The sequence below is a fragment of the Lithobates pipiens genome, unplaced genomic scaffold (genome assembly GCF_037356315.1).
Source record: "Lithobates pipiens isolate NorthernLeopardFrog02 unplaced genomic scaffold, aLitPip1_a1.2 Scaffold_23, whole genome shotgun sequence".
NCBI classification, from domain to species: Eukaryota; Metazoa; Chordata; class Amphibia; order Anura; family Ranidae; genus Lithobates; species Lithobates pipiens.
This window is the reverse complement of record NW_027507785.1, coordinates 322442784-322457312: the sequence shown is the minus strand read 5'-3', so window position 1 is coordinate 322457312 and position 14529 is coordinate 322442784. Positions and strand designations below refer to the sequence as shown.

Genomic DNA, 14529 nt, shown 5'->3' with positions numbered 1-14529 from the left:
CCTACTGACACCGTCCACTGTCCTACTGACAAAGTCCACTGTCCTACTGACACATCCACTGTCCTACTGACACATCCACTGCCTTACTGACACATCCACTGTCCTATTGACACATCCACTGCTCTACTGACATCAATCTCTGCCTTACTGACACATCCATTGCTCTACTGACACGTCGACTGTCCTACTGACACCATCCATTTTAAAATGTTTGATTACATTTATTTATAGGGCTCAGCTCACACCTGTCAGGCGACAATCAGTGCAATGGAACCGTTCTAATCGGAGCGACTCAAGTCACTTCAACTTAGAAAAAGGTTCCTGGGGCGACTTGCATTGACTTCTATTACAGAAGTCGTTTGAAGGCCACGCTGAAGTTGCGCGGTGCGGGGCGGCTTCAGAGTCAGAGCGACTTTGAAGCTGCCCCAGTGTGAACCAAGTGCGTGTGCGTGTGTGTTTGTATTATATATATATATATATATACACATACACACACACATACATACACATGGATATGTCTTTGAACTTGCCTAATGCAATAGGCTGTGCACACCTATGCAGATAACACAGGACGTTATCAGCTCACTGGATTTCTGGCAGGATCAACAGTTTATTTTTATTTTTTATGCACTTATTGAACAAATGTAACAAAATGCTTTTATTAATATATGTAATAGGCCAAAAAAAACATTTTTTGCAAAGAAAACATTAAAATTCAAATAAATTACAATTTAAAAAGTATCCTGTAAATGTCGCACTTCCAACCATGCTTAAAAAAAAAAAAAAAAAGTTGTGAATTTCTGCGGCGTACAGCGAAGGGTAATTTGGTCTTATTAATGTCTTTCCTTTCATTTGTGCGGAGAGTCATAACACTTCTAATTGTCAGATCACGGCACAACGTTTTTAGAGGTCGGATTTATTTCACCACTAAACAGCCCCTTTCATTCACAAGTGTTTATTCCCGACTAAAGGACGGCCGCCGAATCATTAGACACAAAACACATTAGCTGTCAAATTTCAATTTTCCCGGAGAGCGATTTTCAGGGTCATTGCTCCAAACAGGCCCCTTTAAAATTAAAAAAAATGGATTCCTCTTTATCAGCGAGGAACCCAAATTAATCACCGGCTTGTAAGGCTTGACTTTACACCTCTGCGGGTCCCCGAGGGACGGGCCCGGGACTACGGAAGGGCCCCCGGGGGATTTATCTGTACACAGGGCCCCCAATGCACCGCTCGGCTCTTGAAGGGTAACATGACACAGCCGGGGGATCATCCATCATATATTAATGCGATTATCAGGAAACGATGCAGAGATCACAGCGGCTCGTGTAATGATGGAGAGCTCCGGAGAACGTGCGTTTACATCAGGATCTTCTCCTCTTTAAAAGGGAGAAGTGTCCTTTTCACACTCAGAAGGTATAATTATTATATGAGATCCTTAACATTTAAAAGGTTTTCCTTTTAAAGCTGATGATTATTCTGCTTATATTTTGCCTGCCCTGGTCCCCCTCATCAACATGCTAATACAATTATTAAATAGCTAAATAACAATTAATAAACCATAATTAATATTAATAAATAATTAATAAGTCTCATTACCTCCCCAATAAAACATAAACTGACAGAGGTTCTAATCCTTCACTACCCAAAAACTAAAATATATAACTAAATAAATACATTCATTCAATATAACAAAATAAAATAAAATTTGTATAATATACTATTATAAATAATAAATAAAATAAATATTAGTAATAATAATAATAATAATAAAAATGGCATATATAATTCATGTTAATTTACAAAATAATAATACTAATAATTACATAATAAATAATTAGAAAATTAAATATAATAATAATAATCAAATAATAATAGTTATATAATAAAATACAATAATAGTAATAAGTAATACTACTACTACTACTAATAATAATAATATAAATAATAAATCTATAATATATAAATCATACTAATATAATTAATAATAATAATAATCTAATAAATAATAATTATATATTAAAATACAATAATAATAATAATAATAATAATAATAATAATAATAATTCTTAATATATAATGCATACTAAGTAATAATAATAATAATAATAATAATAAATAATAATAATAATTTTAATAAAATCTATAATATAATTAATAATAATTATTATTTTTAAATAATACTAATTCTTAAGAATATATTATTAATATAATAATAATAATAATAATAATAATAACAATTATTATTATTATATAATAAATAATCACAATCATAGTACTACTACTACTACTACTACTAATAATAATAATTATAATAAAATATATAATTAATATAAATAAAAATTATAATAATTAATAATAAGAAGAAGAAGACGAAGAAGACTATACAATTAGTATTTATATAAATAATAATAATAATAATACATTTTCTAATAATATTTTTATACTAAACATAAACTGAAAGAGTTTCTAATCCTCCACTACCCAAAAACTAAAATATATAACTAAATAATTACTTATAACAAAATAAAAAATATTTTTTTTTTAATTACAAAAAATGGCTATACACACTGTTCTGAAACAGTTACATGATCACCTATTGTGTTATATTGTGCTTTCCCTGATTCCACCAAAACTTAAAAAAAAAAAAAAAAAAAAAAAAAAAATTAAAACAAAATAAAAAATGAATAAAAATAAAAATATTTAAAAAATGTTGGCTATACAGGCATTGTTACACGATCACCTATGAAAATTTATATTGTGCCTTTTCTGATTCCTTGATCCTCCCGCTCATCAACATGTATACTCTATATACTCTATACAAAACTTGAAAACATTTTTTTTAATAACATTCAATTACAGTATTACTTGTGTAGCAATTGTGTATGTTATATTATTTTCCCACAAAAGTGGAGTTACCCTTTAAATGAAAGTTTTTGTGCCCAGAGTTCAGATTTAAGGTACTGGGAGTCTCTAAAAGGATACTAAAGCCCCATAATATAAAGGGTAACTATCAGATTTTCTGCTGATTTTTGTCTTCAGATTTACCAAAACCATGTAGTAGAAGGGCCTGCCTGATTGCATACACATTGAAACTCCTAAGGTTTGACCTTTTATTATATGGTTTTGGTAAATCCGAAGGAAAAGAATCAGCAGAAAATCTGATAGTGTGTATGGGGCTTAAGGGTGCAATGACTCTTATAACAGCACTTGGACTAATCATATATGGAATTTACCTGGAGATTTTGTGTCTCGCACTCTCCTCTCTAATTCGTCCCAAAGGTGTTCTATCGGGTTGAGGACAGGACTCTGTGCAGGCCAGTCAAGTTCCTCCACCCCAAACTCACTCCTCCATGTCTTTATGGACCTTGCTTTGTGCACTGGTCCAAAATCATTTGGTGGAGGGGGGGATTATGGTGTGGGGGTTGTTTTTCAGGGATTGGGTTTGGCCCCTTAGTTCTAGTGAAGGGAACTCTTAAGGCGTCAGCATACCAAGACATTTTGGACAATTTTATGCTCCTAACTTTGTGGGAACAGTTTGGGGACGACCCCTTCCTGTTCCAACATGACTGCACACAAGTTCACAAAGCAAGGTCCATAGAGACACGGATGAGCGAGTTTGGGGTGGAGGAACTTAACTGGCCTGCACAGAGTCCTGACCTCAACCCGATAGAACACCTTTGGGATGAATTAGAGCAGAAACTGCGAGCCAGGCCTTCTCATCCAACATCAGTGCCTGACCTCACAAATGCACTTCTGGAAGAATGGTCAAACATTCCCATAGACACATCTCCTAAACCTTGTGGATGGCCTTTCCAGAAGAGTTAAAGCTGTTTTTTGACACGCTATATTGTCAAAAGTATTGGGATGCCTCCCTTTACACAACCATGAACTTTAATGGCATCCCAGTCTTAGACCTTATACACACTATTACATTTTCTGCAGATTTTTGTCTTCAGATTTACTAAAACCATATAATATGAAGTCAAGGCCCTCACAGCACATGGTTTTGGTAAATCTGAAGACAAAAATCTGCAGAAAATCCAATAGTGTGTATGGGGACTAAGACTGGGATGCCATTAAAGTTCATGTATGTGTAAAGAGAGGCGTCCCAATACTTTTCACAATATAGTGTATATAAATCTCCCCTCTTTAAAAACGCTAAACAAGAATAGCGTGTATGTCTGTGAACCAGCAGGGGGCAGTGTTGCTCCACTTTTCTATTACCGGTTAAATTCCAGCCTTCTGCTTACAATAAATGGCCATATCGTCACATTTTAATAACCGTATGGTCGACCTGCTGCAGTGCTGAGAACTGAGTAAACATCAACATCCTTTATCCCGAAAGAAGACGTCGATTATTTTTCACGTTATCCTGATTGAAAATGCAGAGCTGGAAGACGTCACGTGACATCATCCGTCACATTCCATTAGTTCAGGAATGGACGGGGTTACAATGTATCCCAGCGGTCCGGGATTTGTCACACGGGGTGATATTAAGGATCACTGCCAGTAGCAGTCCTTCCTGTTGCAGGCTGGCCATGTTAAAGCTGAACTCCATCCAGAGCTTGCCCAGCATCATGTAGCCCATGTGCCAAACACAAGGCCCCAGGCTGAATCTGCCCGCTAGGCCCTCGCACCCCTTCTGCAGCTGTGACACTTCATTCCTCTCCACTCCCACCTTGTCTCAGTAGTCAGCAGCAGAGAGGAGGACAGAACTCCTCCTACAGATCCCGTGCCTCTCTGTGTCCTGTGGAGAGGCTTGTCTCTGCCCCCCACCGCCCACCTTGTCACGACATCTGGCAACAGAGAGGACATAAATCATCCTACAGATCCTGCGCCTCTCTGTGCAGCTGTTCATCTCCACCCCCTGTCCTGTCACAGCATCCGGCAACAGAGAGAAGGATAGAACTTCTTCTACAGATCCTGTGCCTCTCCATGCAGCTGTGGAAAGGCTTCATCTCCACCCCTTGCCCTGTCGCAGCAGTCAGCAGCAGAGAGGACAGAACTCCTCCTACAGATCCTGTGCTTCTCTGTGTACCTGCGGAGAGGCTTGTATCTGTCCCCCCCCCCCCCGCCCACCTTGTCACGACATCTGGCAACAGAGAGGACATAAATCATCCTACAGATCCTGCGCCTCTCTGTGTACCAGCGGAGAGGCTTGTCTATGCCCCCCCCGCCCACCTTGTCACGACATCTGGCACCAGAGAGGACATAAGTCATCCTACAGATCCTGCGCCTCTCTGTGCAGCTGTGGAAACTCTTCATCTCCACCCCCTGCCCTATCACAGCATCCCGCCACAGAGAGGAGGACAGAACTCCTCCTACAGATCCTGCGCCTCTCTGTGCAGTTTTGGAAAGGCTTCATCTCTACCCCCTGCCCTGTCACAGCATTTGGCCACAGAGAGGAGGACAGAACTCCTTCTACAGATCCTGTGCCTCTCTGCTTACCTGCGGAGAGGCTTGTCTCTGCCCACCGCACCCACCCTGTCTCAGCAGTCGGCAACAGAGAGGAGGACAGAACTCCTCCTACAGATCCTGCGCCTCTCCATGCAGCTGCGGAGAGGCTTGAATCCTTTGCAATTCTGCACGGCTGTAACTATTGATTGTGTATAGTCATCTTGTCTAATTGTTCTTTTTCCTTTCCCTGTTTTAATCTCTATTAATAAATTGTTATATTTTATCTTTTTTTTTATATTTTCTGCCTAATCCCTGGGTACCGAGATCGTTGTCCAATTTTTTTCCACTTTTGCCAGAGGCACGTTTGGGGCGGCCCCAGGTACTCCTTTCCCATCTGCAAATGATGTCAATTAAAAGAACCTAAGAAAAGAGAGTTTTTTTAATAATAAAAAAAGGGTTCCCATTTAACATTTTATTAACCCTTAATTTGCCCTAATCAGCCCTAATTAACTCTTTTATCCTGTTCTCCCCTATTATTCTTCTGATGATTTTTTATTATTTTAATTCTAGCTTCCCAATATTTTATAATTATATAATATATTATATTAATTTATATATATATATATATATATATATATATATATATATATATATATATATATATATATATATATATATATATATTATTTTATTAAATATAATATATATATATATATATATATATATATATATAATATTTATTATATATTATATATTATATAATTATAATATAATATATTGGAAAGATATTGGGAAACTATTATTTTTCTGATGATTTTTTTTTAAATTCTAGCTTCCCAATATATTATAATTATATAATATATTATATTTAATGAATATATATATATATATATATATATATATATATATATATTAAATTAATATAATTATATAATATACTATATTATATTTAAATATAATATATTGGAAAGATATTGGGAAACTATTATTTTTCTGATGATTTTGTTTAAATTCTAGCTTCCCAATATATAATAATTATATATATATATATATATATATATATATATATATATATATATATATATATATATATATATATATATATATATATATATATAAATATATATATAATTTATTAAATGTAATATAGTATATTATATAATTATAATATAATATATTGGGAAACTATTATTTTTCAGATGATTATTTTTTTTTAAATTCTAGCTTCCCAATATATTATATTAGAATTATATAATATAATATATTATATTTAGTTAATTCATATAATATATAATTTGTTTTTTTTTGGGGGGGGGGGGGGTTGGGGGGTTCTGTATTGCGTTAAAAAAGGTGCAACATTGAAGAATTAAAGACTAAAATTGCCATTGTCTGTGCTAAGGCCGCGTACACACGCGCGGACTGTTCGCCCAACTAGGTTCGTCAAACAGTTTGTCAAACAGTCCGTTCAAAATTAGCATGAACGGACTTGACCACACACGACGAACGAACAGTCCGCTGAAACCTTGCGCGATGACGTGAACGGCACGTACGACGGGACTAGAAAAACAACGTCCTATACACTGCAATGCAACCTTCGCCGTGGAAATCCTTTCTGAGCATGCGCGCAACTTAGTACGGCGAACAAGCCTACACACGAGTGGACTGGAACTTGGTTTCAGCGGACTGTCTAACGGGAATTCCGAAAAACTTTGTTCGTCAGACTGTCCGCTGAAGCCCACACACGAGCGGACTGTCTGCTGAAACACTGTTCAGCGGACAAAGTTGGGCGAACAGTCCGCGCGTGTGTACGCGGCCTTAGAGGCCGTTCTGCCGTGTAGTGATCACGGGGGGAGGAGTTCAGCATGAGCGCCATTTACAGAGCGCCTTGCGTTTTACTCAACAAATGCAAAGTATGCTCTGATTGGACAAGCTATAGATAGTGATGTCACTGCCCCTCCTCATCACCTCCTCCAATCAGAGAACATCTTGATATTTTTCTTTATTTTTATTTTATTGCATTTTAGTGTAAATATGAGATGTGAGGTCTTTTTGACCCGTAGATCTCATATTAAAGAGGCCCTGTCATGCTTTTTTTTTCTATCACAAGTAATAGGAATAAAAGTGACACGATTTTTTTTTTTTTCAAGAACAGTGTAATAATAAAAAATAAAAAATTTAAAATAATTTTTTTTTTTTTTAAATGAGTCCCGTCCCAACGAGCTTGCGTGCAGGCGCATACGCATACGTGAGTAGCTCCCGCATATGAAAACGGTGTTCAAACCACACATGTGAGATATCGCTGCAATCAGTAGCGCGAGACCAACAATTCTAGCCCTAGACCTCCTCTGTAACTCAAAAAATGCAACCTGTAGAATTTTTTAAACATCACCTATGGAGATTAAGGGTAAAAGTTTGTCGCCATTCCACGATCGGGTGCAATTTTGAAGCGTGACATGTTGGGTATCAATTTACTTGGCGTAACATTATCTTTCACAATATAAAAAAAAATTGGGCTAACGTTACTGTTGTCTTATTTTTTAATAAAAAAAAGTGTATTTTTCCCCCCCAAAAAAAGTGCGCTTGTAAGACCGCTGCGCAAATACGGCGTGACAGAAAGTATTGCAACGACCGCCATTTTATTCTCTAGGGTATTAGAATTTTTTTTTTTTATAATTTTTGGGGGTTCTAAGTAATTTTCTAGGAAAAAAAAAATATTGTCACGTCGTTGGCATTTATTGGCCCTCGAAGCCGCGCGGAAGGCCGACTCAGCGCCACTTTCGTTGGGAAATGAGACCTTTGCCCCGCTCCACATGGGTTAAGATTTAGAATACAATGTTATCCGGTCTATCTGCTTAAACAAATCAAATTATTTTTATCCTTTTCATTGGACACCAGCGGCGGATCGATCCTAAAGCGTCTGCTCAAAGGTTATCAATGGATTTTCCTTATTCCTCTGTAACGTGTTCATTCTCAGAACCCCCCTTGAGGCCTGATTTAGTGTTGTGTCTTATATGTCATGTCTCCTCCACTGCCTGCAAGTCATCTCTAATTATAGCTGCAAACAACCGGTGAGTTACAATGTAACGATAAGGAGAGGAAACTCATCACTGCTCTTCTGGTGTCTTCCTGCAAAAGGGGGCCAATTCACAGCGGTGGTGTACCCCCCTCCCCTCCTCCCGGGCCTGGGCTCTTCAGTGAATGTTTGCAAATAAGCCCCTTCATGCCCCAAGGAGAAAGGACCTCTGGGAAACGCCATATTTACCAGGCAGGCATGAAAATGCTTGCAACCAGGGCCGTTTTTAAGGCAGTGCAAAAGGGGCAGCTGCCCTGGGCCCTGTCATTGGTGTGGGGCCCAAAGCAGCTGCATCTTACTTGCCAACTATCCTTGTTTAAATTCCCTTGTCCCTTGAGGTTTTAGTCCTGTGCTGTGTCCCAATATCTCAGTGTGAAGTGCTGCTACTAAAGCTGCCCAGCTCTGCCCTATTGTTTTGTACAGATGACTCACCTGTAGACCCTGTGTTTACATGTAAATTACCAGCATTCATATGTAAATAGCGGCGGCCGACGGCATTGATATGTATATCATGTCCCCCTGAGGTCATATCCACAGTAATCTCTAGCAACCAATCAAAAAGCAGAAATTGTGTGCTGTAACCTCTAGCAACTAATCAGTGAGCTGTAATGTGTGCTGTAACCTCTAGCAACCAGTCAGTGAGCGGTAATGTTACACTGTAACCTCTGGCAACCAATCGCAATAGCTGCCTGATCTGATTCAGTAAACTGAATTTTGAGTCTAGCTGATATTTAGGGCCAGTTCACACCACATGCAGTCCAGTGCGTTTTTTTTCTGCATCAAAAACACATGGAAAGTAGGTTATATGGTTTTCAATGGCATAGTTCACACCAGTGCGGTCAGTTCCAGTGCGTTACAGTTCCAGAAAAAAAGTAGAACATGCTGCATTTTTTCTGCACTGGACTGTACTGGAACGCACCTAAATGCACCCAAATGCACCAAAAAAGCACTGCAACACACTTGTCCTTATTTAAGCTTAAGAAAAAAAAAGGAGGGAAGCACTGGACTGCATCAAAAACGCACCAAAATGCATCAAAAACACACTGGAACGCATCAAAAATGCGCATGCAGAAAAGCACCTGGAACGCATGCGGACTGCGTTTCTATGGTGTGAACTGGCCCTTATTGTATGTCTCAGAGGAGGTGGAGAGCAAAACTGCATGGGGGCCCCCAAGAAAAGTTTTGCCCAGGGTCCAATCAATATTAAAGACGGCCCTGCTTGCAACACCTTTACTGTTTAAAGCCTAACTCCAGCCAAAACTCTCATTGGTGTCATGTTTTTTAAGGGTAATACTTCATATTCCCATCGCACACCTTCCTGAATCAGCTCTCAAAATTTGGGTGCTGCAGCAACAACCACCTGAATATTGGTTTGAGTCACAAAAGTAGATATTTTTGCCAGCGCACCATGGATCGACACAAAGTAGCTAGCACATTCATGAAATAGTATAGAGGTCAGAATACATGATATCAGACATGTGCACTGCCGCAAAAATTTGTTCATTTTAGTTTCCGTTTCATTTTTATTTTTATTTTTTTCGGGTCATTCATTATGAAGAATTCGAAAATTCGTCATTTTGTAAATTTGAAAATTCCTAAATTCAAAAATACATAATTTTGTCAATTTGAAAATTCATAATTTTGTACATTTTTAAATCCAAAAATAAGAAAGAACGAAAATCTGAGAATAAATAACTATTAAATTATAAGTATTGGAATTTCCTTTCAAATTTGGCTGTTAGTGAACATAACGAATACAAATTTATCCGAAGTTACGAATTATCCTAAACAACGAATGCCGCATATAAACAAATGAAACTTAACGATTTAATAAAAAAATAATAATAATAAAAAGTTTTTTTTATTATTATTATTATTGTTATTTATTATTACTACTTCTCTACGTTTCATTCATTTAGATACGGCATTCGTTATTTTGGAATAATGCGTAACTTGAGATTAATTTGTATTCGTTACATTCACTAACAGCCAAATTTGAAAGGAAATTCCAATATCTATAATTTAATAGTTAGTTATTTCAGGTTTTCAAATTTATGAATTTTTAAATTAAAAAATTTACGAATTTATGAATTTTAAAATTTTAAAATTTATGAATCTTCGAATCTACAAATTTACGAATCCTCGAATTTTACGAATTTACAAATCTTCGAATTTTCAAATTTACGAATTTTCAAATTTACGAATATTTGGGAAAAAATTGGCTAAACGGGTTTTCGTTAATTCGGATATTTCCAAATTATTGAATTGGTTGAAATTTAAATAACAAATTCGGAAAACAAAACAAATTGCACATGTTTACGTGATATATATAGTGTAGATCTCCCTCAGAGTCAGCTGAAATCCATTCATGAAAATACCCAACAATTACTGTATGCTGGTGTTTATCAAGATACCCCCCCCCCCACCTCGTTATTTCTGAATAAATCGTAACTTGAGATTAATTTATATTCGTTACGTTTACTAACAGCCAAATTTGAAAGGAAATTCCAATATCTATAATTTAATAGTTAGTTATTATTTCAGATTTTCAAATTTTTGAATTTATGAATTTACAAATTTTCACATTTTCAAATTTATAAATTTATGAATCTTCGAATTTACGAATCTTCACATTTACAAATCTTCGAATTTTCAAATTTATGAATTTATGAATTTTTTAGTTTACGAATTTATGAATTTTCAAATTTTCAAATTTATGAATCTTCGAATTTACAAATTTATGAATTTACAAATCTTCGAATTTTCAAATTTACGAATTTTCAAATTTACGAATATTTGGGAAAAAATTGGCTAAACGGGTTTTCGTTAATTCGGATATTTCCAAATTATTGAATTGGTTGAAATTTAAATAACAAATTCGGAAAACAAAACAAATTGCACATGTTTACGTGATATATATAGTGTAGATCTCCCTCAGAGTCAGCTGAAATCCATTCCTGAAATACCCAACAATTACTGTAAGCTGGTGTTTATCAAGACCCCCCCCCCCCCCCACCTCGTTATTTCTGAATAGTTCGTAACTTGAGATTAATTTATATTCGTTACGTTTACTAACAGCCAAATTTGAAAGGAAATTCCAATATTTATAATTTAATAGTTAGTTATTATTTCAGATTTTCAAATTTTTGAATTTATGAATTTACAAATTTTCACATTTTCAAATTTACTAATTTATGAATCTTGGAATTTACGAATCTTCACATTTACAAATCTTCGAATTTTCAAATTTATGAATTTATCAATTTTTTAATTTATGAATTTTCAGGAAAAAATTGGTTAAACGGGTTTTCGTTAATTCAGATGTTTTTCTGAATTAATGAATTGGTTGAAATTTTGTTTAAATAACAAATTCGGAAACAAAACAAATTGCACATGTCTACGTGATATATATATATATAGTGTAGATCTCCCTCAGTCATGTTGAAATCCATTCCTGAAATACCCAACAATTACTGTATGCTGGTGTTTATCAAGACCCCCCCCCCCCCCTCACCGCCACCACCATGCTGCTTCGAGGGACGGTGAACCGATATTACTACAAGACCCCGGCAGCGGTGGCGAGAAGATTAATAAGCCTATAGTGTGTGTGTGTGTGTGTGCGATTTAATGGTGACTTTCCACAAGAGACAAGGGCCTTTTTTCACCTGATGGTAGAGCGACTGGGTTGTAAGAGAGGGTTCCGAACATGGGGGCAATGGCGGGGTGAAGCTGGGTGGGGTATTTCATAAAGGCATCACCTGGAGTTGCCGGCGTCTACAAGACAAACCAACAGGGAGAAGGTTAGGTTAGAAGAGACAGACTTCATCCAGAGAGGAACATCACTCAAATTCATTCACAATACGCCATAGCTGGGGAAGAGCAAACCTTCCATACATTGTAACAATCAATCACTAAATCATATTCATCCACAGTACACCAAAGCTGCAGAAGAACACAACTTTGATACACTGTAACAATGAGTCGGTCCAACAAGAAAAGGATAGAATACTAAAAATGGGTCATGGTGGGGTGACGTGACCACTGCCCCAGGTTTACTTGATCTCTGCCATTGAAAGGGATTGGTGATTCGCCTGCAGTGTAGTTGAGCATCATGGCAAATGTAGTGCCAAAACATCTGGGGTGCCAAGGTTCAACATCACTGATCTAAGTGATGGTGCACCTTGGCACCCCAGATGTTTTGGAACTACATTTGCCGTGATGTTCAATTACACTGCAGAGTGCATGAGCATCATGGGAAATGTAGTTCCAAAAAAAAATCTGGGGTGCCAAGGTTCGCCATCATTGGCCTAGGTCAGTGATGGCGAACCTTGGCACCCCAGATGTTTTGGAACTACATTTCCCATGATGCTCAACCACACTGAAGAGTGCATCAGCATCATGGGAAATGTAGTTTGAAAACATCTGGGGTGCCAAGGTTCGCCATCATTGGCCTAGGTTGTTCTGTCTGGCTTTTGTCACCCTTTGACAGAGGTCATGTAAGTTATGCCTTGGCATTGACCATGTGACCCACCATGCAAAACAATTTTTTTCCTTAAAACTTTGAAAGGTTAGGCCTATATAGACGTTTAGCCCCTCCACAGTCATTGTGGGGGGGGGGGGGATTTCTATGCAACCTGGTGGGGGTGAAACTGGCAGCTTTCATCTGCGGCTTCTCAGACAGGTGCTTTGTGATAAACTCCATTATTGATTTGCTCAACTCCAGCTATAATTTATATATATTTATTAAGTGATAGTACATCACCCTGTCACAGTGTAAGAAAGGTGAAGAGGCACTCAGGGTTCTCATTTATACAGGTTGAGGGGCTCCAGGTTGCGTGTTTGGTACAGAAGAAACTGGCTGTTCAATGTCCTCTCTGATTAATAAGTCCTGGTGTGGGTCCTGGAGTTCAGAGACTTCATTCATACAGGTTAAGGGGCTCCAGGTTGCGTCTTTGGTACAGAAGAAACTGTCTGTCTAGTGTCCCCTGGGATTAATAAGTCCTGGTACGGGTTCTGGAGCTCAGGAGCTTCATCCATACTGGCTGAGGGGCTCCATGATGCGTGTTTGGTACAGAAGAAAAAGGCTGTTCAGTGTGATCTGCGATTAGTAGATCCTGGTATGGGTCCTGGAGTTCCAAGACTCTATCCATACTGGTTGAGGGGTTCCATGATGTGTGTTTGGTACAGAAGATACTGACTGTTTAGTGTCACCTGGGATTAGTAGATACTGTTATGGGTCCAGGAGCTCCAAGGCTCTATCCATACCGGTTGAGGAGTTCCACGATGCGCAGGGCCAGTGTTAAGACTACTTTGTGCTACTTGCAACCTGCACCCACCCCAAAAAAACTATTTAAAAAAAAAAACAGCAGCAAATATTAAAACATTGACACAGTCCTGCTTTATTTCCCGATATCTGTAATGTTTACCTGGACACTGGACTTTGTGTCATGCCCAGAAGGGGCCTGGCAGTGTGCTGCACTGGGATCACAGAATTCTTGGTCTCTGTATGTTCTGAGTGCGGAACTCTGACATCGGCTCTTGCATCCTGGGCATGTTTTGAGGAGTGCTGGGCCTGCCCTCCCTCTTTGAGGTGCTCCCAGTCAGGGAGGCTCCGCGTGACTGCCTGGTACCCTGCCAAGACACAATGCACAATGGACCATTGCTGCTAAGGTCTTCACCGTGGCCACATCATCTGCAGAGCCTGGGCTCTCCAGACCTGGTGGGTGAGGAGGAGGATAGCACCCACCAGGGCTCCCCTATCAACCATGGGGTTGAGCTCTGTCGAGAGCCTTCATAGGAGGTACCATCAGTGGAGGCAACAGAGCCACCTCCACCTACAGCATCACACCTAGCAGAGGGAAGTTGTTCTCTAGGGATCATAGGTGGTACAGACGTTTTCCCTACCCACTAAGGAACCACCACAATTGATCGTGGTGAGGTGGTGCTCCTTGTGAGGAGCTCGAGGAGTGGCCTTGGGCTTTGTGTGACACCCTTAAAGGTCCTGTCGTGGCGGAGGAGCCGGAAGGTTCTTTGGTGCACATTGCTTCACCTGCAAC

The 14529-nt window shown here is 38.1% G+C and overlaps 1 protein-coding gene across 20 annotated transcripts in view; it reads right to left on the bottom strand.

Moving 5' to 3' along the window:
- Positions 1-14529, bottom strand: part of DAB1 (DAB adaptor protein 1) — a 1102825-nt gene that overhangs the window by 35465 nt on the left and 1052831 nt on the right. For 15 of the 20 annotated variants that reach the window (XM_077450620.1, XM_077450616.1, XM_077450615.1 and 12 more), the window contains one exon: positions 12139-12247. In XM_077450620.1, the coding sequence (XP_077306746.1) occupies positions 12139-12247 (109 nt within the window). The remainder of the gene's footprint in view (positions 1-12138; positions 12248-14529) is intronic. The other 5 variants (XM_077450623.1, XM_077450628.1, XM_077450632.1 and 2 more) reach the window with 1 other exon arrangement.